Below are 25,841 nucleotides of genomic sequence, written 5' to 3' on the forward strand. Positions count from 1 at the left end.
GAACAATGAGACATCGGCTGCTCGAGAAAAGAAAATGAATAGATACACGGTGATGAAGAAACTGCCCTTTATCAAACACTGTAGAACCCTGCTAGCCGGTCTTTTAAAATCCAGAACAGCACAGCCCCTTTGCAACATTAGAAGAAAAACATTACTGACCAATAATGTATTTTGTATGTGTGAGCAGGGGCAAAACAATTCCCTGAGAACATGAATGAGCATTAAGCATAGGATATCAGATTATTTGGTACTATACTGTTTATCCACCCCAAATAGAACATGTTGATGGGAACTAAAGTATACATAGGCAGACAACTTGCTGTATGGGCTGTGGCCTAAAATGATCCCTGCCGATATCTTGTTCAGAAAGTTAGGCAGAAAGACCTGTCAGCAAAGGACATTGGGCTAAGGGAATAACACAAGCACAAACTTACCAACATGTTATTCTAAGGTAGCACCCAAAGACAAACAAAATCAGTGTGTGTGTGGAGATCTTTTATTTACATGTTATTTCGATCATGAGGTGGGAAAAGCGCAAAAAGTATGATCAAAATAGACACAATTTAGAATAATTTTAAAGAAATATACTTTTTAATGCACAAACCTAAAGATAACTGCATTAAATTGCTTACAGTTTTTGTAAATTAGACTGCCTTATTAATAACACCACTTACTGTCTCCTTCCAAGTGAAATTTGCCCTACATGTGCAATATAGCAGGGTCTTTAAATCACTTGTTAGACTCAGCTATTACTGAAAAGGACTCCAAACAAATGAGGCCAGTTAGCAGTTTTGTAGCAGCTAAGCCCTATAATATCTGCTAGATGGTGCACGAGTCTTCATTTCCTGAATCCATTCATTATTTTGTATGATATGCCATCTTCAAAAAGGTGTGTCCCAATATCACAAACTTATTAAAAAAAACAAAACAAAAAAACTGGGAATGGTGTTTGAGATTACTCCCCCTATGATAAAAACAAAGTCTCTACTACCTGGGTTGATTCTTCAGTGCTGGTATGATCCACAGTGCGCAAGCAGCTTTGAGCTACAGAACCCCTTAGTATTAGGGTAGAAAGCAGCACCAGAAAGAAAACTACACAGTAGTGGAGAGCAGTTGAGGAACCCAGATTTCCCTTTGGGGTTACCAATCTTACCCACTCCTGCCCTTGCCCTCCTAAAGACTTTAAGAGTCCAGAACAGAATTATGGTAAATGCTCTAATATTCTTTATTCGGTAGGGTTTAGAGTTTTCTTCTGTCTTGGTAAATGTAGCATGTCACTTCATTTGTAATTCAGAATTCCGTGTTTCATACCAGTTCCAGTACCTGTTGGCAAACAAGATAAAAATATTCATTCTGGTAGCAGTGAAGCAAGCTAGGGTAATGGGAAAGCAGAGGAATGCATGCTACCTGCCACTCCTGGTGACAGTTTTCTGGAGGGCCCTTGGCACCCCAGTCCGACACGGAGAATCTCTCTATAATGCTTTGCCCAGCAGTCAATGTGTTTTGTACATGAGAACACCCCCACATCCCTCTCTGCAAGATCATATAATTATAGCTATTTGGGTGTGCTCCCCAAGCTCCCACACCTCCTAACCAACCTGTGGCCCTCCAGTTGTTGCTGAACTACAATACTGGTGGTATGTCAGTGACCATACCAACGAAGGCTAATTGCAATCTTATTTCATTCTCACAATAACTATGGTGATTTAGGTCAAAATTAATGCTTCTAATATATTCAAATATTAAAGTACTCCAGAGGACTGTATTGCTATCAATAATGTTTTATAGTTACCATCATGTACATTATACTGCATAATTCCTATAGGAAAAAGTAAACCCAAAAATAACTCATAAGATCCTGCTCCTAGTGTTTATGTATATTATAACAAACTGTTTATTACAGCTTAGCCAAAGAAAACAAACTCCCATTTGTAATAAAAGACAATACTAAGTTTGCCAGTAACCCAAAGTGAACAATAAGATGTTTGCTTTTTAAGCAGGTGACCAGTAAATTCTACCTGATGAATGGTTGTTATGGATTAGTGCAACTGGGCGAAATTAGTGCGTTTTATTTCATAACTCCATAGTATTTTACTACAAGATTCTCTGTTTTAAATCCGACCAGTACTTATTTTAGCAATACAGTATATTCATCTGTACTTTACTCACTGAAAATTACTAACTAGAGTAGTAGCCATTTCAAAATCTTTGACCAACCAGCAAATTTTAAGTTAGCAATTCTGTACAACTAACACAATGTACTTGTACAGTGTCAATGTATTAATGTTCAATTATTGTTGGTTATGGCTGAGAAATAAAGACAAATCGTTAATGTTTATCAGTTTGTTAACTCGTCCACTCGTTCCAGAGAGGAAAACATTTTCTGAATCATTCACTTCCGCTTGTAATTTGCATCAGTGACGAATGATTTGGAGTAGTGCACATAGCATTAGAACACATTCCGCCTGACTTGACACATCTATCTGTGTTGAGAAATGTGTCTATATATTAACACTTTAAATGAAACAGAAAGCAATGGTTTACAAGTACTGGTTTCAAAAAATGTTAACAAATGTCCTTGAATGCGTTTTAAAGTCCAGGCAGGGAATACATTGGAGAAAAGTAAAGGTAGAACTTACCTTGATTGTGCCCTGACTGTTAGCAGCAATAAGTACATTTGACTCCTGTGAGAGGAAAGAGAGATAAGATCTATTACTCAAGTCCCAACACTGACAGCTCAATTCTTTATTGAGACATAGTACATCTGTTTCATTCCTAACAACATATTTAAACTATAAGGCACATTTATGAACATAAGTGCTAAAGCAAAAATGTATTCTTGGGTGATATTCACAAAGGTGCTTCTGTAAATACTGTAGCCCAAGGAAAGCCAAACCGTACCCCCATTCCCTATATTTTTCACATGGATCTTCTGTCAGCTTCTGGTCCTATGCACTTGTCACTGGAAGAAGATGATGAATAGGGTGACTTGAGACATAAATGAATGTCATCTACAGTAAAACTAACAACTTTAGTTTTTACTGTTAATAGAGCACAGGGCTGTTTAAAGGACATGGAAAGGCAAAGTCACTTGGGGGTGCCAAAATGTTAGGCACCCCCAAGTGACTTAAATCGCCTACCTTTTACCCTGTAGCTGCAGCGCTTCCTCCTTCCTGGTTCGTGAGTGCGCGCATGCGCAGTAGAGTGAAAAGCCGAACTTTAAAAGAGAAGTCAGCTTTTCACTCTACTGCGCATGCGCCTATCGGATAGTCACAGCTAAACGCAGGCGGAAGGAGGAAGCGCATCGCTACATGTACCCCGGGCTGGTGCTGTTTTCTCCTAACCCTTGTACCAGCCCGGGGTACAAGGTAAGCGATTAAAGTCACTTGGGGGTGCCTAACATTTTGGCACCCCCAAGTGACTTAGCCTTTCCTTGTCCTTTAAGCCATGCTGAACACAATTGCTTTAAAAATACTCTATCCACCCCCCCCCCCCACCCTTTCAAAACACTGGTTTAATGAATAGGCTTTGTGCTGAGCATACTTTTGGCTTATTGTTTTAATTAGAAAATATCTTGGCTTTTCTTGGTTGGCATAATTTGAAATTGAAACAAAAGTCATCCTACTTTCTGATCCCAATGAGCAAAGTCTACTGAGTCCACTGAAAAGTCTCTGGATAATGAGCTGCTCTTTATCTAAAGAGATAACAGGCTGTAGCTGGGGAAAGGGAGGGGTTATTTATATAAAGGGCTTCTCAGTGGGCTGCTGATTTGCTTGACTATGCAGAAAGTAGAATGTGATTTCATTTTCAAATCTTGCCCTCTTTATAGCAGGGAACAACAAAAACCATAGACACTACCTAATTAGGACAGCAGACAAGTTATGTTCAGAAAACACCTTATTCATAGCTCTTGTGAAAAAGGGGGTACCCTGTCCCTTTACGTAGTTTTAAACACAAAGGAACCACACAGAGGAACACTAAACTATCCCCCATAATCTTGGCCGTAGCTTTTGCCAGTAACTGGATATTTTATAGCGAGTATACAGGGGCAGTTTCTGCCTTTTTGGCGCTCTGTTTTTTGACATTTGATCATGTATATATTAGTGTAAAGTTTTTTTTTTTTTTTTTTTATGAATACCATAGTGTCAGGGATCTATGAAGGCAAGTCAAGTTCCTCCGCTTCCAAATCATAATCCCAATTCTGCAGGGGGTATTATAATGCTGAAACAGGAAAGGGTCACCCTCAAACTGTCACAGAGCAGAAGTTAAGCATTGTTACAGAATACTGTAGTGTAAACTTGTTCACACTTATATTAAACTTTTACTATGATAAAGGCAGTGATATTCTGTGACAACCTGCAATAAGTCATTATCTTTTACTTTTTTTTTGTTTTTCAAATGATTTCGATTTTTGTTCAACAGCTCTCTAAATCGGCATTTTAGCAGTGTCCAATTCACCCTAACCATCAGGCAGTGGTTTAAATAAGAAGAGACTGGAAAATGAATAGGAGAGGTGCTGAACAGAAAGATAATACAAAGTAACAACAAAAGTGTAGCATCACAGAGCACTAGATTTCTGGCGGCTGGCAGCTTCTCATGTCAAATGCTTTCAGTGCCATGCAAATCCTTATTGTTTAGACATGTAGGTCACTTTCAGATGACTTTTGGATGAGACAGGGCATTATACGAGGCAAAATAACTTCAGTTGTGACAGAAAAGCAATAAAAAATTCGGTTTGAATGAGTATTATTTAAAGGGAAAACGAACATACCGTAACTTTTAACACGGAGACATTCGTAAAAACAGAAATTGAGTTATCAATAAAAAGTTGTTTTTATGGTGTTTATTCTATTAAAATCCTCCTGTCATCAGTCTCCATATACTTTTCCCCACCTCATTAAAGAAGCCTTCAGCTGGCTTCACAATCTTTCAAAAAATGTTCCAAACAAAGATCTAACTGTAATGCCTGCTCAAGGACTATGCCTTGTTTAAAATGAATGGCCCCCTTTTTCTTTGTGATACATATTTATTACCTAGTGGTTTTTTTTTTTACTTCAGATTGATGACAGTTGAGATAAAATTCCCTGTGCTTCTGACTGCTGAATTTTATGAATGCAATTAAACTTCTTGGCATGCTTTTCTGTTTTATCTGCCACCAACTTCATTAAACTGCTAGAATTTCACACACTGCATTGTTTTAAAATAAAATAGCAGATGACAACACCTATTTGACAGTTATTTAGGAATATGTGATGGAGTAACTGTCGCCTTTTCTGATATTTGGGGGGAGAGGGAAGTCTGATATCCTTAAATCATATTGAGGCAGAAGAGCAGAGGACACAGTGCCGGTAGGCCTCTGCTATAGGGGCCACAATTAGACCTTGCATCTTACTACCTTACTGACTTCTTACTGGTCTGAATGAAAATTTAGCAATATTTAAGCACCCAGGTCATGTAATGGCCCAACAGGTAAAAAGTCAATCACCCATAAAAATGTGCTGACTTTTTTATTTTATTTTTTTAAATTTGTAGCTGATACAAATTCACACAGATTATTAAAACGCAAAAAAGTGGTAATATTTGTTTTTTAAGTACAGGTATGGGATCCCTTATCCGGAAACCAGTTATTCAGAAAGTTCCAAATTACGCAAAGGCCATCTCCCATAGACTCCATTAAAAGCAAATTATTCTAATTTTTAAAAATGATTTACTTTTTCACTGTAATAAAACAATAACTTGTACTTAATCCTAACTAATATATATTTAATCCTGTTTGGAGGCAAAATAATCCTCTTGGGTTTATTCAATATTTAAATGATTTTTAGCAGACTTAAGTTATGGTGATCCAATTTACAGAAAAATCCCTGAAAAACTCAGGTCCCGAGCATTCTGGATAACAGGTCCCATACCTGTACATGCCAAACATTTCATATTCTCAGCAGCTGAGAAGCTTCCAACACCACAAATTCAGCCTACCAACATCACTCAAATGAAATACATGTGGCAATACAGCAGGTATAAATATTAAAAACCCTACCAGTATATATAAATATTTGAAAACCCCACAAGAGTACCGACAATGCAGAAACGCTACTGCTTATATTTGTATTACCTCTTCAAAGATACACCAAATACAGAGACAAGTTTTACAGACTACTGATTAAATTGACCCCAGTGTGTGTGGTTTGTGAACATAATCAAGATTGAATGTAAGCTCCATTGGTAGTGGTGGTGTTTGGTATGTTCCTATGAGCCTTAGAAATGTGCACACTAGAGAGCATGTGTAAATACCAAAGATGACACAGATGAAAATGTGGAAATATTTCTAGTAATTTAGGAAAAAAAAAAAAAGTGTATTTATATATATATATATATATATATATATATATATATATATATACATATACATATACATATATATATATATATATATATATATATATATATATACATACACAGAAACATTTAAATATGAAAATCTAAAATCATAAGAGCAAAAGGTATATTACTGAATATACTCGAGTATAAGCCTAGTTTTTCAGCACCCAAAATGTGCTGAAAAAGTCACCTTCGGCTTATAGATTAGCACCCTCTCTCCTTTGTGTGCAAATTAGGCCACCTGCAACCAGACCCTCCAGTGCCCTGGCCTAGGCTCCCACTAGCAATACTTATTTCCCCTTACATCTCCTCCGGGACCGGGTCTGCTGCCAGTTTGCCAATGTGCAATGAGCGTGGGGTAGTACTCATATGGTTTTTGTTGACCCTCTTCTCTGCTTACAGAGCTAATTTACTGGTTTTCTTTGAAATAAATATTGAAAAACATTGATGCCTCAATTAATGTAATTTTATTGGTATTTATTTTGATTGTTAAAACTTAGCAGTAGCTGCTGCATTTCCCACCCTAGGCTTATACTCGAGTCAATAAGTTTTTCCAGTTTTCTTAGGTAAAATTAGGTACTTCGGCTTATATTCGGATCGGCTTATACTCGAGTATATACGGTAATAGTAATGTAGGAAGTGAGACTATTAAAAACATGGCAGGAAGTCCATTATGCAGGGTGTTTCTCTTTGCACTGGTAATTTAATTATCTACCATGCCAGGACTATACAGGCAGCAGTTTAAATTTCCCCATTTGCCCTGTTCAGCTCAAAAAATAACCAAACCCACAGATTTTCGTGATTACAACAATATGTAAAAGTAAAAAAAACTATTCATTGCACTCATGCTGAACAAGGTATTCCTTAATTGAGATTGGCCTATCATACCAGTTGGACTTGAAAGCTGGAAATTGATAGGAATGGAGGGAAAAACAACAGGATTTCAAATTCAAACTTTGATAAATCTGCCCCTTATTGTTGTATTAAAGCCAACAATAAGCAGTTTTCAAGCCATTGTTTTAAAAATCTAAACACCAGTAATACCATAAAAGGAGCGGTTTGTGTACATTACTGACAATCAACAGTTTGGCCGTGCTCAAGTACCCACTGACCACCAACCAAAATGAAAAGCCCCATATAGACAGTGCACCCTGTAACTCAAATTAAGAACCCTGTCTAGGAACTGAACTTTTTGTTCCAAATACTACAGGAAAGGAAGATAAAGATGGAATAAGGAAAATTAAGATGAAAGCAAAGAAAGATAAAATCTGAAACATACTACTTATTTGGATTAGATAAACAGATCAGGTTTAGCCTTTACACAGCTGTCTGTGGAACACACTCCCCTCCCCTATACCCACTGCTAATTTGCCTCAAAAGAGCAAAAACATTTTTAAAGCCCTAAATGGCAGTTGAAATTTTCCCTGAATCAATGTCAATTGATTGCCTGACTAAATGTATCACTGCGACTTCACAATTTTGCCTTGTAAAGGATTCCAGAATGATACTATTTAGATCAAGCTCTTGCGAGCAGGACCCTGATACTATTTTTACTCTGTAACCCTTGTTTGTTATAAATGAACATAAAACTTAACTGAGCATGAAAAGCTTAGGCATAGCCTTTAATTGTATTCGAACACAAAACGCGTAAGGCAATGGTGTGACGACGGCACTTCAATAAATGAATCTTTTATTTTCTTCCTGGAGATACACTCATTGAGTGCCTGCTCTTCAAAAAACTGTGATATCCCCTCCCCTAGCTGACAGCTCAGTCCCTCTGTCAGGGGTGAGTCTTGGACACATTTTGCGGTCTTTAATTGTAAAACTCTACAGAACTTGCTGGCGCTATATAATGATGATAAGGATATTCCAACTAAAATCATAACAGCAAAAGGTATATTAATAGTAATGTAGGAAGTGAGACTATTAAAAACATTCCAACAATATTCCAACTTGTTGAGGAAAAGGAAGCCTGTCATTAAAAAAAGAAAATAAATCCTCTAATTCTTACTGAAGAATTTAAATGTGTTCCAATAGTAAACATAGGAAATATATCAGTCCACAAGGCTGAGGATTATGTGTACACAAAATAATTAGATGTAGTCATTGTTTCTGGTTAAAACTACAAATTCAGTAACACAGTATTCTTTTAAATTAATCTCTCATAAAAATTAAAACAATCCAAAAAGGTTGAAGAAAGCTCTGAAATAAAAAGTGATATATTAGCTCATATTATACATTTCCTCTGGGAGACATCAAAGTCAACACTATAATATCATCACCATCATTTATTGAGAGAGTGCCAGCAGGTTACTGCGCTTCATACAATCATTTTATAACAAACAGGGGTCATATAAAATGCCCTTTGCATTCACTTAACTTACTGTAGAAAATACCACCTTGATATAATTATTAATTAAGGAACAGAAGCAGGATTGTTCAGATTTTTAATTCCACTAATGACCATCTTTTTGGTGGGAGGAAGGAGTCCAATAAGGCTAAACCAGACCCTAGGCAAAATCTTACCCCCTAGGCAACTTAACATCACATCTTGCTGCCATGCCATGATTTGTCTACTTTCTGCTCAACCACCTTCATGGCATAGTACTGCGGTAACATTTTATCTCCACTGCTCTCCCTGTTGTCTTGCAAGATTGGAATAAATATATTACACTATTCTCTTGAAAATGCTGTTAATCATAGACTTCAGGTGTCAGCTATAAAAAAAAAGACAGACCACAGCACTTGAGCAACCTTCAATAACCCTGTTCAAAAGCGGATAATTCCTGCATTAACCGCTTCATATGCTTGGGGGGGGAGGGGGGGGGGAGACGAAAAACTAAAAACCTGAATAAACTTTTGATAAATTTCAATGTACAAGAAATAGAAGTTACAATGAATTTTTATATAATGGAAGATATTTCCATTAGTAGAGTTTATATAGAACCGTTCCCCTTTAGTGCAAGGGCACACGGGGTGGATTGTAAACCCATGGATAAGTGCAGGCTGACAATCTGCCCCTATGCTTAAAAAAAAATCTTCTAATTGTGCCTGCACCTGGAAGCACAGAATCCACCCGGGTAGAGAGACACGCAGCCGATATTCTTCAAACAACGCTGATGTGGCCTGCACCCAAGAAGATTCAATGCTTCCTTGCCTTAAAGTAGTAAAGCATAACAGCTTAGATTTTTATTGAGAACACTCCTACACCATATATCATTTAAATTGTATAAAGTTGAAAGATGCCATATAGTGCTTGTTTTGGTTCTAAGCAAGTTTAAAAAAAAATCTTCAAAAGCAACTTTACCAGCACAACCTAAGTGACTAAATATAGCCATACAATCTGTCAGTGGCCAAGGAAGCAAACAGAAATGCATTCTAGCCACAATTAGGTCGACACAGTTCAGGTTTTTACATAATTATATCTTAATTGGGATCAAATACAAGGTACTGTTTTATTTTTATAGAGAAAAAAGAAATCAATTTTAAAAATCTGAATTATTTTATTAAAATGGAGTCTACGGGAGACAGGCTTTCCATAATTCTGAGCTTTCTGGATAATGGGTTTCCGGATAGCAGATTCCATACCTGTACTTTATCTTGATAAAAATATATACAAAATAATGTATTAATGTAATACTCAATTTAACATATATGTACAGGTATAAATAAAGAGTTTTTGTATGCTAAGCTTAGTGCATTAAAATGATTTCATAAATTATATCTTTCCTTGCTTTGGTCTTCAGTTATTTTGAGCTTAAATGATGTTTATTTCTTGCTTGGTATTTACACCTGTCTCAACTTGTTGTTATATTACTTATTACTAACATTAATTCCACTATACTTTCGGCACATGCTCCACCCCCCATCCTTCTCATCAGTATCTTTATCTGCAGTAATGAAGTCTTTAGGACAAACTGCCAGCAAATTTCAAGGAATCTTTATAAAAATTATGAAAAACTGAATTAATATGTATAATCATATCCTGCTCAGCCCAGAAACACCTTCAGCAGTGTTCAAGGAAAAGCTTTAGAATGGCCCAAGAATTGAGATCATGATAATTTTTTTTTTACGGTTTAATGCTATCCTCTGGAGGTCAATGTACACAAAGCAGCTGATCTAAATTCACCATTGTAGTTTGTAGAGTATAATGCAATGCATCCGTTTGAGAGCTTCTGCTGATGAACAGAGTGAGAATAAGAATACGCTGAAGGTCAATGTGGTGAAAAAGAACTAATGTAAAAACTCTTTTTTTTTTTTTTTTAAGCCCAAGTAAAATACTACATTTGTTCAAGACAGCGATTAGGTCATAACAAAGACATTAAATCTCTGCACTATTAGGACAGAGAGAACATTTTCATAGCCATTCTATGCCAACTTATCAGAGAAAGCAGACTTAGTATGTCTGTATTTTGAGCACATCTGTGTTTGGCATTAGAAACATTGCAATACGAAATATAACAAGGCATGCTATAGATTTAAAGTGTTAAACTGGCAATACACAAACGGACCCATTTGTTTGGCTGGAAGAAAGAGCGTTGATCCACTCCTCTGCCCCTGTGCCCAGAGGCTGATCTGATCTTTTGGCTCCTGGATTAATAATCAGATTGTAATAAAGGAATATAAAAGCCAACTGGAAAGGTGCAGCAAGGTCTTAAAAGGTTAAAGTGTCCGTATCATTTTTTTCATTAACCATTAACCACAAAGTATGTTAAGGGAGTAAGTAATGTGACATGAGGTATATTATAAAGTCTTGTTAGACCTATCAGACATTCACGGTTTTAGAGAGGGAGTAGATACTGCGTTAACATTACTAGTCTTGGTTTTGTGTATCCAGGATATATGAATATGCCACAAAAACAGAGCAACACTAAGGAAAAAGAGAGTGCCATGGTTATGTAGAATTATTTGTAAGTTTGAGAGTAGAGCTACCTTCTCCATAACTGGCACCCCAAATCTGCTATAAATCCAGTGGTGTTGTTGTACAAAACTAACATTTATAACAATCAGTAATAGAGCTACTGTGTGAATGAGAGGTAAACGGGTGACTTATCTATTACAAAAGTCACAGCACTTAAGGTTTTCAAAATATGGATAATGTAAAACAATTAGCTTGGCAACTGGCTAAATTAGACATAAGAGACCATTGTTCATATTTATCTTCAAACTTACCCCATCAGGGAGTGCACGCCAGCACACAGCGCTTACAAATTCATTGGTGTCATCTTCTTTTCTATCCTTGTCTAAAACACTCTTGACTGTGTCAAATTTGAAAGTCAACAAGGTTTTGGAAAGGCCCTTATAATACAGGTAGAGGGAGTTGTTTTCACTTCCTGTGGTGTAAAAAAATATTTAAAGACACTAGAATACAAATATAAAGTGAAATGGACTGGATAAGATTCTTAACATCAAAATTCTGTTCTGCTTGGCTGATCTCTCACTGGAAGGGTTGTGAGGGGGGGGGGTGTCTAAACTCAAAAAATTAATTGATGTAACTCAGGGTGCAAATTACATTCATTTTGTATTTTAAGAGGTTTCTGAGATATTAGCTATTAGCAGTTTATATTGCTAATAGGCTTTTGGTGCAACAGAGAGTCAGCAGCCCTAAGGCTAAATGAATACAGGAAGTGCATTGAAAGTGCATAGACAGAGTTAGGAGTGCTCTGGCTTTCAGAAAGAGCTGTTGGGCCAAGCCTTTTATTAGTATGAGAAGTCTAAAATGGCTTCTTTCTGCTTATATTACAAAAAAACACAATATTAATAAAAAATGCTAAATTGCTCAGAGGACTACTCTAAATAAGTTTAAAGGAATTAAATTTGGGGGGTTTACATTGCATTTAAGGATTGTTAACAGGACTACCCTACCCAGTTATACATGGTAACAATAAATGTTATATGTTTTAGCTTCTCTTAAATAGTATCAGAAAAAATGGAGAAACATAGTAATTGTTCGTTTGATAAATATAATATTGATAGGCTTATGAGGCTTATATAGCATAAAATGTGCAAGACTGTGTCAGAGATTTCTTTGTTGGCCTGAGTGTTGATTTCACATATGCCTACCTCTTTGTGCTTGTCTGCCAATACAATTAAAATTCAGCACTTTACAAACTGCTCTGTTAGTGCCAAAGATCATTGACATACACGGGGGATATTTCCTTTTAACCTTCAAGAGCTCAGTATGGCAGCATCCAAAATATTTGAATACAAAATATTAGTTTGTATATAATATGTTTTGTTTAACTTTTAAACAAAACCTTTACAAATAGAAACAGGGACATATAAACAGGGAACATGATATAATTTAATTATAATTATGGTTTTTTTTTTTAATACAATCTTACCACAAGCAATGTAGTCTCCATTAGAAGCCAAGCCAACAAAATTCTTTTCATTAATATGTCCCTTAAAAGAACGAAGGCAATGTGGCCTTGACACATTCCACAATTTCAATTGACTGTCTGTTGACCTAAGCAGAAATAAAGAGGCAAAAAAGAAGAGCTTTGACACAATAGAAGGGCACATGTTAAAATTGATGGAAACTGTTGCAAAAGGAGTTTTTACTTAGGTAGCAATACATTATTTGAAAACACTTTACGTTCATTTGGCCACAGTTTATATATTACCCTGTAGTAAATAACTAGGGATGCACCAAAGCCACTTTTTTGGGTTCGGCTGAACCCCCAAACCCACCCTGACGGATTCTGCCGAATCCTGAACCCTAATTAGCATATGCAAATTAGGACCAGGAAGGGTTAAAAACTGGCACACGCACAGTGAAATTGCCCCCCCCCCCACCCTTTAACCCTTCTGAATGCTAATTAGGATTCGGATTCAGTTTGGCCGGGACCGTGGATTCGGCTGAAACCAAATCCTTCAAGATCCCAAGCTGAATCTGTAATTCAGTGCATCCCTATAAATAACGACAATGTTTTTTGGAGAAATGAATGCACCCTAAGATGTGACACATTACATTAGGATGTATGGAAATAAAGAAAAAAAAACATTAAACACATTTTTCTTAGCTAGTCATTTTTAAAGCTGCCACGTTAGACAATAAGTAGATTGCACCAATATGAAGGTATAAACAATGTATTTTGAAAGGAGAAGGGACACACGATCAGCATTCTTTCCACATGACACATACAAGCCAATGCCTTTTGGTCCCTCTGGAACAAAATCCAGGACTAATCTTTCTATCCACTTTCACAATCAGCTTCCTTTATCTGCCTAGGGACAGGCAAATGCAACACTAACCCTTTTCTGATCAGTGATCTTTTTCAACTGGAAACTTGAAATCTAATTTATTCTCATTTAGAAAAAAAGCCACTTTTATAGCTTGCTTATTATTTGTGACAACTCTTGACAAAAACCTCAAATATACATTGTTGGGTGAAAACTGTAAGGTAACAGGTAGCTTCTATCAATGTCAGTAATGGGAAGCAAAAGGTGGGTGGTGAGCATTTCTATGCTGAATGAAATAAGCAGGAAGAGAAATACTACACCTTTCATTTGCCATATTTAGTCTTATTTTAGAAATTTTAGTAAATTAAGTAATGTAAAAATGTGAGTAATTGCTTTAAAATCCCTTTTGTGTAACACTACAAGGTGATGTTTTATGTAACCCAGGTCACTAACAGAAACCTTTAAAGCACTATTTAAATGTGGTTACAATATTAAACTCCAGGTTCCACATTTTTAAAGAAATAACAACTAGCCTTGTTTCTACATAAAGGCCATTTATTATCATGTCGATTTTCCATATTTACCAGTGTGGTAAAGTGCTTTTATAATTTTAGTGGGTGTGTTTGCCATGGACATTATAAGTGCCTTTATTAAGGGTGTTTGCTAGCCTAAAATATGTGATCCCTGCATACCTGTATCTCAGGTGACTACTTTTAGCTTAAACAAGAGAGCACAATATAATATCAAACTGTTTTTAATATTTTTTTTGAAAGTTCATACATGTAATTAGTGCTGTAACACATTTAATATTGGATTCTATTCATAAATGCTAGCATTCTAAATACGGTATCAGAATGGCTCACCAGTCTAATAATAGCAACAGTATTGTAAATAACTGTAAAGTATTATAAAAGAAGAACAATAAAACAATAACAGAACAAGAACTCTAAAATAAAACCAATTACAAGTAATAAGGAAGGATTTATTTAAAATAATCTTTTAGAAAACTTACGCTGAGACAATCTCATCCCCATTCACAAACTTGGCATAGGAGACTGCTTTGCGATGCCCTTTGAACACCATAATGGGCTGCTTAGTGTTTCGAAGGTCATAATAGTGGACACAGTGATCTACAAAAAAGATAAAATTTAGCAGTTGAATGTAAATGGAATATAGATTTTTATAAATCGGACTTCTAAACAACAATTTAAAATGAAAGATCAGTGTGATAGAACAACCTGAAACACTGTATTTTTAACCTAAACACTGGTGCTAAGGTAATGGGACCTAAATTACCTTCATTAGCCACTCCAGGCCATGTCTATAAAAAGCATAGTGCAGAAACTCCCTTTTCTCTTCTCCTGCCATGTAAAAGCTGCTGTATTCAAATCTGAAGTTGTTGCAAAACATCAGGATAAAACTAATGCAGTTAGTTAAAACCTTAACAACCAAGTGTTTTTTATGCAAATAAACTAAACTTGTACCAGTTTCCTTCCATGTACTTTTAGGAGTGCATTGTAAATATGTATTTTATACATATGAAAGATTAGAGTCAGTACCAGGGCCCCAACTTCATACTTAATTATGTAACATCAAAAGTGTTAAATTGTAATTGTACAGGTGTACAATTTGTCAATCAGATGGAAAGAGTTCATATGAATAAAAATGTCATTACATACAGCAGGGGTCCCCAACCTTTCTTACTCGTGAGCCACAGTTAAATGTAAAAAGACTTGGGGAGCAACACAAGCACCATAAAAGTTCATGGAGGTGCCAAATAAGGGCTAAGATTGGCTATTAGGCAGCCTCTATGCACACTATCAGCTTACAGGGGGCTTTATTTGGTAGGAAATCTTGTTTGTATTCAACCAAAACTTGCCCCCAAGTCAGGAATTCAAAAATAACTCCCTGGTTTGGGGGCACTGAGAGCAACATCCAAGGGGTTGGGGAGCAACATGTTGCTCACGAGCCACTGGTTGGGGATCACTGACATACAGGTTTAAACCCAAAAAAAAGCATTTCCCATTTTTGGGATATAAGGGTGCTGGCACATGGTAAGATTTGTCGCCCACAGTTAAATCTGCACTACTGCAGATGACAAATCTCACAAAAATGACATACCAAAATATAGTATTAAGATCACTTCACATAAAACCCATTACTTGCAGCAATCCGGCCACTGGAACTTGCCTTCCATCTGATTTTTCTGATATTAAGTCTGATTGACGCTGTGATCTTATTGCTATACTATGTGGGAGATTTGTGGTTCCTTTCAGGACCACTGTACATTAATGGGGGTGAAATATATCTCTCTTTAAACTCTTATCCCAGTTACCGGTTCACAAACTGAATACACTTTTTTATTTTTAAATAACTACACCAATTTTCCTGATTAGAAAAAAGTGCCTGCAAGAGTAATACTGTATTACTCTTGAATACTGACATGGGAAAACATGTTTTTTTCTAAACACATCAGTTAATAGAACTTCTCCAGCAGAATCTTGAATTGAAATCTAGCCATATTCTTTATTTCCTAGGGTGCTGTAGCCATGTGACATGTGCCTTGATACACTTCAGTCTCTCTCTACTGCTGCAATGCAAGTTGGAGTGATATCACCTCCCTCCCTTTCCCAGCAGCTGATCAGGAGAACAATGGGAAGGTAGCAAGATAGCAGCTCCCAGTAGATATCAGAATAGCACTCAATAGTAAAAAAAAATCCAGGTCTGCCTTGGGACTCTTCCAGTTACATGGGAGTAGGAGAAACAATAGATTATTGGAGAGCAGTTCTAATGTATGGCGTGGCTCCTTCTGAAAGCTCAGACTCAGGCACAATGCACTGAGATGGCTGCCTACACACCAATGCTATAGCTAAAAAAAACCCCACACATTTGCTGGTTTAAGAACAAAATTTTAAATGGTGGGGTGAATTATTTGCTATGTAAACAGTGTAATATTGAAATAAAAAGGACACCATAGAAATCATGATAGAATCCCTTTAACTAGATCATATGATACACACTGGGGGTTTCACATGCTACACTTAAGTGCCTAATGCCATTTACTTCCCTAATAAATGTGACATAAATAAAATCACATTTATCAATGTCACGCTGAGGGGTGCAAAAACAAAAAGCTAAAACAGCACAGTGGACTGTTACGGATGGATGCCCATGAGAAGAGTTATAGAGTTGTATGAATCCCTGTCAGATGTATGATTTAGTTTTATTTGTTAGTGAAGAGGAAGGTCCTAAATATACTTTAGTGTCAGGCCCAGTATTATATGTAACAATGCTGACCAGATCAACTTCAACTAAACTGTATTTTACACAAGCCTGCTTTTTAAACAGAATCTAAAGGGTTTTGCACATGATGCACGTTTATGCGGGTAGTTGGAGTGGATCTTTCATGCTTTCCACTGCACGGAACCCCGTGAAGAAATACAGCCTGATCTGAGTTTGTGCCAACTTGATATGTTTAACCTGCATTTGTTGTTTTCCTGTGGCAGAGAGAGTGTACTGAAAACTGAAAAGAACAGGCTGCATCTCTTCCTGCATTTGGCTGTGGTGAAACAGATTAAAAATATCCACCGCATGAGAATTCAGGAAGAACACCTGTGTGAACAGCCCAAAAGGTTCCAAAAAACTGGAACTACGCCTGTACTAGCGTAATAAACTCTAAAGCAAAAATGGAAAAATGTCAGAACTCTTCCCCAACCCCACTAAAAGTTTTTGCTTCAACATACATATTCTCTGTATATGAAGAGTAGTTTGCCTAACATCGCCCTAATCAATAACGAAACCATAAATATGTCTTACAGTACTAGCTAGAGAAAACACTCACTTGAGTAATCAACAGTACCCATTGATTTCTTCACAATAACAAAAGACAGCTGGAGTACACTGCCAAGATTAAAGAAATACTGTTATAGGAAATTTTTTTTTTTTTTTTTTTAATAGAGCTTCTCCAGCAGAATCCTGCATTGAAATCAGTTTTTTAAATGCACATTTTTTTTATATTTAAATTTTTGTGACTCCCAGTAATTTCTCAGGGTGCCACAACCATGTGATCTGTGTGCTGATAAACTTCAGTCACCCTTTACTGCAGCACTGCAAGTTGGAGTGATATCACCTCCCAGCAGTCAATCAGCAGAATAATGGGAAGGTAGCAAGACAGCAGCTCACTGACACCTGTATTGCTAAGACTAATGTCCGACGTCTCTGCTACAACTGCTCCGAAATGCCTTTTCACCAGCAACTATAATAGGCGCTGGTGAAAAGGTCTATGCATCCCTATGCTTCGGCTTTCCGAAGTCACGCGAAGTTGCCTGCAGGAGGAAACTTCGCGTGACTTTGAAAAGCCAAAGTGATGCGTAGGCCATGCCAGCGGTGACTCATATTGTTGCCAGTGGTAAGGCCTTTGGGAGTTTAGTTAGAAGAGATCTTATGTTGCCGACTAACTTGCTCCACAGGACATTAGCCTAGAAGTGGTAGACATCAGAATAGCACTCAACAGTAAAAAATTCAAGTCTGCTCATGACTCCTTCAGTTACATGGAGTATGAGTTTATCTGAAAGCAGTTCAGGCAAAATGCATTGAGATGGCTGCCTACAGACCAATAATAGAACTAAAAACAAAAAAAATACATGTTGGTTTAAGAATACAATTTTAACTATTTGAACTATTTGCTATGCAAATTGTAATTTAAAAATAAAAAGTACACCATAAAAATTATGACAGAATTCCTTTAAAGTTTATTTCAACTCCCTTCAGCCAAAAAAGCAATCATTGACAACAGAAGGTAGGATATGATGCACAAAAGCAAAACAAAGCAGTTTAACAATTTACCCATTCTGCAGCATGACACATATGCATAAAGCAAGCTGGCTTAAAAAATAAAAAGAATAAAGAAACAATGCAAAATATAGGCAGGGTCATGCTTTGCTCATGATAAGCAAGTGTATAAGCAAGTGTATAAGCAGCTGCACGGTAGTATTATAAATAAGACCCAACTTGCAGACGGGTATGAGAACATGGGTTAGCTTTCTTAACTCACATTTTTATTATATGTATTTAAAAATAGGATACTGCAGCCCTGCACTGGTAAAATGGAATGTTTGCTTAAGAAACACTAGTACAAGTTATATAAATAAGTTTCAGTAAATCATGGGAGCCATTATTTAAGTTGCATAGGGCAAACGGGCACATAATTAAGTAGCAAAAGCTTCTTTGTAGATGCACAGATACAACAGATACAAACTTTAAATGTAAAAAAAAAAAAGTTTAATTTAAGAATGGAATGAATTTAATGGAATTCCAGTAACAAGTATTCCTGGAATCCAGGTAAGCAGCAAGTTACAATAAACCAAGCAGCAAATAAGAAATAGCTTAAATGTTTAGGTTGCTTCTTGAGTAATGAAAGTGGATAAGTAACTCCAGAGATAAAAGCAATAGGCTCTGGCAAGGGTTTGGATGCGAGGTGTGATAAAAATGGAAAAAATAAATAAAAATAAAAGCAGCAAGCCTGCCTGGTAGAATGAAAGTACCAACCCATTTGTATCTGGGTGTCACATTCGTCACATATTAAACAAACACAGACTAATCCCTGCATATTTTTCTTCACATCAGATTATAATTGCCACATCTATATGATAGCTTGATATCAAATTAAGAAACACAACACCCCCAGAATGAATACCTAACCAACAGATAGTATGGTATAAACTAAGTAGCCTATTAAAGAATACCAAACTGGACTATATTATATATATATATATATATATATATATATATATATATATATCAGTAAATATTACCCTTTTACATCTTTTATCTTGAGCCACCATTTTGTGATGGTCCATGTGCTTCCTCAGAGATCACCTGATAGAAAAAAAAATCATTTCTGACAGGGCTGTGGAGTCGGTAGATAAATTCTCTGACTCCGACTCCTCAGTTTCTGATACTTCCGACTCCTCTGTTTTTAATATGCTAATGTATTTTATACATCCAGGAAGGGGAAGGGGCACTTAAAACACAACTGAACTGATAAATAAACTGATTTTGACTACTGACAATTTTATCTATACTCCTAATGATTTCCCTAGAATCCCATAGTCATGTTTAAAGTTTAAGCTAACATTACAGCTGAATTACAGCAGTTTTTCAAATGTTTTAAAGCTTCAGTCTTAAAGGAACAGTGACACCAAAAAATAAAAGCTTTAAAGTAATAAAAATATAATGCACTGTTGCCCTGCACTGGTAAAACTGGTGTGTTTGCTACAGTAAAACTACTATAATTTATATAATTAGCTGCTATGTAGCCACGGGGGCAGCCATTCAAGCTGGAAAAAAGGAGAAAAGGCACAGGTTACATAGCAGATAACGGATAAGCTCTGTAGAATACAATGGTGTTTTATCTGCTATGTGCCTGTGCCTTTTCTCCTTTGAATGGCTGCCTCCATGGCTTCACAGCAGCTTACTTATATAAACTATAGTAGGGTTTCTGTAGCAAACACCCCAGCTGTACCGGTGCAGGAATGGCTGCCCCTGGGGCTACACAGCAGCTTACTTATATAAACTATAGTAGGGTTTCTGTAGCAAACACCCCAGCTGTACCAGTGCAGGAATGGCTGCCCCCGGGGCTACACAGCAGCTTACTTATATAAACTATAGTAGGGTTTCTGTAGCAAACACCCCAGCTGTACTGGTGCAGGAATGGCTGCCCCTGGGGCTACACAGCAGCTTACTTATATAAACTGTAGTAGGGTTTCTGTAGCAAACACCCCAGCTGTACCAGTGCAGGAATGGCTGCCCCCAGGGCTACACAGCAGCTTACTTATATAAACTGTAGTAGGGTTTCTGTAGCAAACACCCCAGCTGTACCAGTGCAGGAATGGCTGCCCCCGGGGCTACACAGCAGCTTACTTATATAAACTATAGTAGGGTTTCTGTAGCAAACACCCTAGCTGTACCGGTGCAGGAATGGCTGCCCCTGGGGCTACACAGCAGCTTACTTATATAAACTGTAGTAGGGTTTCTGTAGCAAACACCCCAGCTGTACCAGTGCAGGAATGGCTGCCCCCGGGGCCTACACAGCCTTTATATAAACTATAGTAGGGTTTCTGTAGCAAACACCCCAGCTGCACCAGTGCAAGAATGGCTGCCCCCATACTACACAGCAGCTTATTTATATAAATTATAGTAGACACACAGTGCAGGGCAGCAGCACATTATATTTTAGTTACTTTTATACACTTTCAATTTTTGGTGTTACTGTTCCTTTAAACTATTGACTATCCATTTCCTTCACGTATACAAGTATTTCTAGTCTTAGTTATCAGTGAGAGTTAGGCTGGGTTCACAGTGGGCATTGTGTTCCCAGTAACAGAGGAACACGACGCAGTGGAGCTGCTGCACCTTAACTGTGCGTTACATCCCATTTAGTGAAGTATAAAGTCAATGAAATGCATGCTTCATGGTCGCTCAACGTGTTCATTTATGCACTGCGTGCATTGGGCTTTACTCTTATAGCAGAGAAGTAATTAATTATGACTGTTTGTGAATTGGGAAATTTAAACTTGCTTTATTTTTTTTTTTATTCCCATTTAAATTTAGTAGGAGTCGGTTCATTTTTTGCCGACTCCGACTCCAGGTACCCAAAATTGCCTCCGACTCCTCGACTCCGACTCCACAGCCCTGATTTCTGACAGTAACAGGAAGATGTGTGAGAGTAAAAGAACTTTGTCGATTAATTGACTGATGTGACCTAACATGTATGTGTGCCCTTGGTTTGTTTGTGTGCACCATCCCAGGGGGGGCCCTTGGAACGTAAAATGGCAATTTTAGGATTACCCAACATACAACTAAAATAGTGTATTTTTCTGCAAATGGTTTATTTAGGTGAAGCAGGGTTTTACATATGAGCTACTTTATGTACATATTTTATAGAGACCTACATTGTTTGGAGGTATAGATTTCCTTTAAGTTACATGTTAAGAGGCCAAACAATAGATAGTTTCTTCAGTGTGTGTTACATAGGAAGAAGCATTTTAGTGATTTTCCAGCCTGGCTATAACAAGGACCCAATTAATAAACCTATTTTGTGGGACTACTCCTAACTTGAAGGTTAACAACTCTTCTAGTGAAGGCAATGCCCTCTCCTCTAAAACAAATGAACAATAAATAAAAGCGGGCCCTAAGCCTCTAGTGGCTGGCATAAAGCCTGTATACATAGGCTTGCTAAATGCTCAATCGTTTCCAATCCCTTTCGGCATAGTTCTTTGGCTAGCTAAAATTAGTAGCTTAATTATTAATTGATTGCTCTAGCACCGAGTGCAGAAAGCATACAATTTTGTTTTTCTTACTTCAGTCACACTACTTCTGCCACATTAACACAGACAATCTATTTTTTCCCATTGGATGCCCCCTTTCTATTTCCAATGAATAAAGCTGAATGTCACTGGTAAGTATTAATAGGAAACACAGAACAGCTGGTCCAGCATTAAAGAGACAGCACTGCTTTCATCCCATATGGACATTCTCACACAAAGATTAAAAGGAAAGAAAAAAGCCATCTGGGTCTAAAGCAAAACCCACAAATAATGTACAGTGCACAGGAACCTGAAAAGCTTTTAACAGTACACAGCAATGTAGAGCCAGCTTTATATTTACTAGTTATGATTTTATTTCTGGTGGCAGCAGAATTACCATTGTACAGCAGGTGTTAACAGATGTTTTTCTTATTAATTATACTAGAGCTCCAGTCTCCCTCTAGTTACAATAAATTAATACTACAGAAGCTTCCATTCTAAGGTAAAAATATATGCATAACTAATAAACCCCCCTACCCCCCAAAGTGAACACAGGTACTTCCATGAAACACCTGGCTGAGAAACAAGATGTTTAAGGGTTAATTTAACTCAGTCTCAGGACAAAGGTTAAATCACACAGACCCTAAAGATTGCAAAACAAATATTACCAGAGCCTATATGAAGGCTACTATAGGCCTATATCAATAAACCTACTTTAAAGGGATACGGTCATGATTCTTATGGTGTACTTTTTATTTCTAAAATTACTGGAAGGGGGATGATATCACTCCAACTTGCAGCTCAGCAGTAAAGTGTGACTGACGTTTATCATAGCACAGATCACATGGTTGTGGCACCCTGGGAAATTAAGAATATGGCTAGCCCCATGTGAAACTTCAAAATTAAATTAAAAAAAAATCTGTTTGTGTTCGAAGCTCTATTATCTGATGCGTTATGAAAAAAACATGTTTTCCCATTAACAGCATTGCGATAGGACAAACAGGAACAACAAGAGAAAAGGTATACAACTAGTAACAAATAATCATAACATGAATGGAATTAATAGGGCTTGTTCTGAACCTACTTTCTACTTATTGTTTTTAATAAAAATAAATAAATCCGAATCCTGAGCTAAACAGGGAAGCCAGAGATTGAAGCTACTCAAGGTTTGGTCCCCGGGAGATAAATAATTTCATTATTAGAGCACAGATAAAGTGAAGTCCATTATGAAGTAGTATTATTTTATCTCTGGTAATCTAATTATCTATCTTGTAAGACCAAACATGGAGCAGCATTAAGGTGGCCACACACGTGGCGATTTTCAACCTTTCATGTGACCAATGGTCGTTCCAATCGGCCACTAACGTTCAGGGCTGAAACGGCAGATATGGAGGTAGAAACAATAGGATTTCTACCTCCTTCTGCTGATTCAACTCTGAAGGCAGATTTTGCTCAGGAGCCTTCTATGGCGCTTGATCAAAATCTTTTAACCCACCCGATCGGCGAGCCGACCAATATCAGTAGAGTCCTGTGATATCAGTTGCCTTGCCATACACGCACCGAATAGTGTCCAAAACGAGGTTTCGTACGATATTATCAGTGCATGTATGGCCAGTTTTAGGGCGACTCAACCGCTCAGAAAAGGTTTTCCATTGGCAACAACAGGAGTCGCCAGTGGAAAGCCCTTCGCATCGAACAAAGTTGCCTGCAAGAGGAAACTTCAAGCGACTTTGGATTACCGAAGCAATGCAAAGGGCTTTCCACCGGCGACAACTATTGTTGCCTGCGGAAAGCCTTTTTCAGAGCGGTCAGTTGCCCACAATAGCAGAGATTTATCTCGGCCGACTCAACCGGTCCATGGGACAACAGCCTTAGGATAATGACCCACAGAGAGATTAGTTGTTTGCGATAACTCTCTGCTACTATGGGTGACTAATCTCTCCAAATTGCCTAAATCCCATTGAACATCTGTGGAAAAATCTTAAAATTGCTGTTGGGAAAAGGCGCCCTCTTCCAATAAGAGAGACCTGGAGCAGTTTGAAGCTTATTGATGGTTATCGGAATTCAGTTATTTTTTCCAAAGGGTGTGCAACCAAATATTAAATTAAGGGTGCCAATAATTTTGTCCAGCTCATTTTTGGAGTTTTGTGTGACATAATGTCCAATTTTCCTTTTTTCCCTCCCTTTTTTGTTCTGTTTCAATACACACAAAGGGAATAAATATGTGTATAGCAAAACATGTGTTAATGCAGTACTTTTGTGAGAGAAATACTCTATTTTCTTGAAAAATTTCTGGGGTGCCAACAATTTTGGCCATGACTGTAAATATTGCCCTCTTATAGAATCTTCCCTTGGGCCACCCTTTCAGCATGCAAAATGACACTTTTTCTACATGCGTTTAGTCAATGGTACACACTACAGTACTAGAAAAGTAAAGTTTTAATAAAAGGCTTTATTTATACGAAAGTGTTTTAGCTATGGGCTGTTTTATGTGATCTACAATGTTTAGGGGTTTAGTTTCCCCTTAAAGGCATGCCTTTGAGGAAGCAGTTTGTTTGCCCATACCTGAATGAGTTTAATTTGCATTTCAACAGATAAAACAGACAAAATAGCATGAAGACAGAAATGCTAAATAATTTAAGGATTTTTTTTTTGTTTTTTTTTTGTTTTTTAAAATCTCCTTTATGTAAATAATGACAAACGACGTGAAAAAACATATTGACCTCTTTCTAATCTAACCTTTAAATGGTAGGTGTATATTAGGCCACAATGGAAAAAAGGGTTGATCAGTTTCTGGACTTTTGAAGAATGCATCTGACTGTTTGAGTAGTTCAAGCTTTCTGTATATATGCATTATACATTCCTGCGATAATATTCTACTTTTTTCTCTTGACAAAATTGTCGTAACAGCAGACAAAAAGCTTATTTACCTTTAAACAACTACGTAAAGAATGTCAGTTACAATAGGTGCAGTAGCTTTTTTCCGTGATTATTCCAGACAAGCCACAAAGCAACCCATTAAATTAAATGTTCTACCATTATAAAAGACTGCATTTACAGCATGTTAAAAGCTTGTCTTTACCTGCATTTAGCAATCCAGTATACTTACATAAAGATATTAACCAAGTAATGCAATATTTTAACATGCTGTACTACCTATACCAATTGTTCCCACAAAGTGGCTCCTTCCACAATAATCATTCCTTAAAATTATTGAAGCAAAGCAAAAGAAAATAAATCCCAGTAGAGCTCAGAACAAAGCTCTATGCAAAAGAAGTTCTTATGCAGCACAGATGTGGGCAGGCTAACAAGGTTTTTTTTTTTTTTTACTGAATACAGCAACTAAAATAAGCAAAAAACAAATCCTTAAAGGAGACTAAAGCTTAACAATGAAATCTCTAGTTGGGTAGAAATTCTGCATGTTATGTTTTAGGCTTCTGTACCCGCCCAAGGTATCCAAAGCCCTTTAGCACTGAATATCTGTGCCACTGAATATGCTGCTAGAAGATCCTAATTTTTTTTCTGTAGATTGCCATATTTAGATTACTTACAAAGCAGCTCAGCAGCAAATTAGAATTGAATAATTAGCCCTGTAGCATCAGCTTCTATAATAGGTGATCTTCATAAATTGCTTGATTATATGTGCTGACCCCCCTTGCATGTGAAGTATCACCGAACAACAATATCCAAGATGATGTGCTCCTGCATAGAACTTTGAAGGTCTGGATCATTACTTATATAAGGATGTTTAGACTGGTGCAGTTAATTTAAAACAATATATAAAGTATGGCAGTGTTATATTTTAGGGTTTAGGCATCCGTTTACTAAAGTGCGTTAAAATTAGTCACACAATTTATAGACATATAGACAAATAAACGCCAAATATGTTAACGCCAGTTTACTAAATGATGAAAAATCCCAGGGTACCTGCAGCAAGTGCTTCCTTCTTCCTTCTGTGTCAAAAACCCTGGG

The 25,841-nt window shown here is 37.0% G+C and overlaps 1 protein-coding gene across 2 annotated transcripts in view; it reads right to left on the reverse strand.

The window, feature by feature from the left end:
• Positions 1-480: 480 nt before the first annotated feature.
• Positions 481-25,841, reverse strand: part of cop1 (COP1, E3 ubiquitin ligase) — a 91,303-nt gene continuing 65,942 nt past the window's right edge. The window contains exons 16-20 of one of the 2 annotated variants that reach the window (XM_012961071.3): positions 14,576-14,693; positions 12,723-12,847; positions 11,551-11,711; positions 2,640-2,684; positions 481-1,323 (exon numbers count right to left, since the gene is read on the reverse strand). In XM_012961071.3, the coding sequence (XP_012816525.1) occupies positions 1,306-1,323; positions 2,640-2,684; positions 11,551-11,711; positions 12,723-12,847; positions 14,576-14,693 (467 nt within the window). In that variant the 3' untranslated portion in view covers positions 481-1,305. 2 annotated transcript variants of the gene reach the window in all.

The sequence above is a fragment of the Xenopus tropicalis genome, chromosome 4 (genome assembly GCF_000004195.4).
Source record: "Xenopus tropicalis strain Nigerian chromosome 4, UCB_Xtro_10.0, whole genome shotgun sequence".
Lineage (NCBI taxonomy): Eukaryota > Metazoa > Chordata > Amphibia > Anura > Pipidae > Xenopus > Xenopus tropicalis.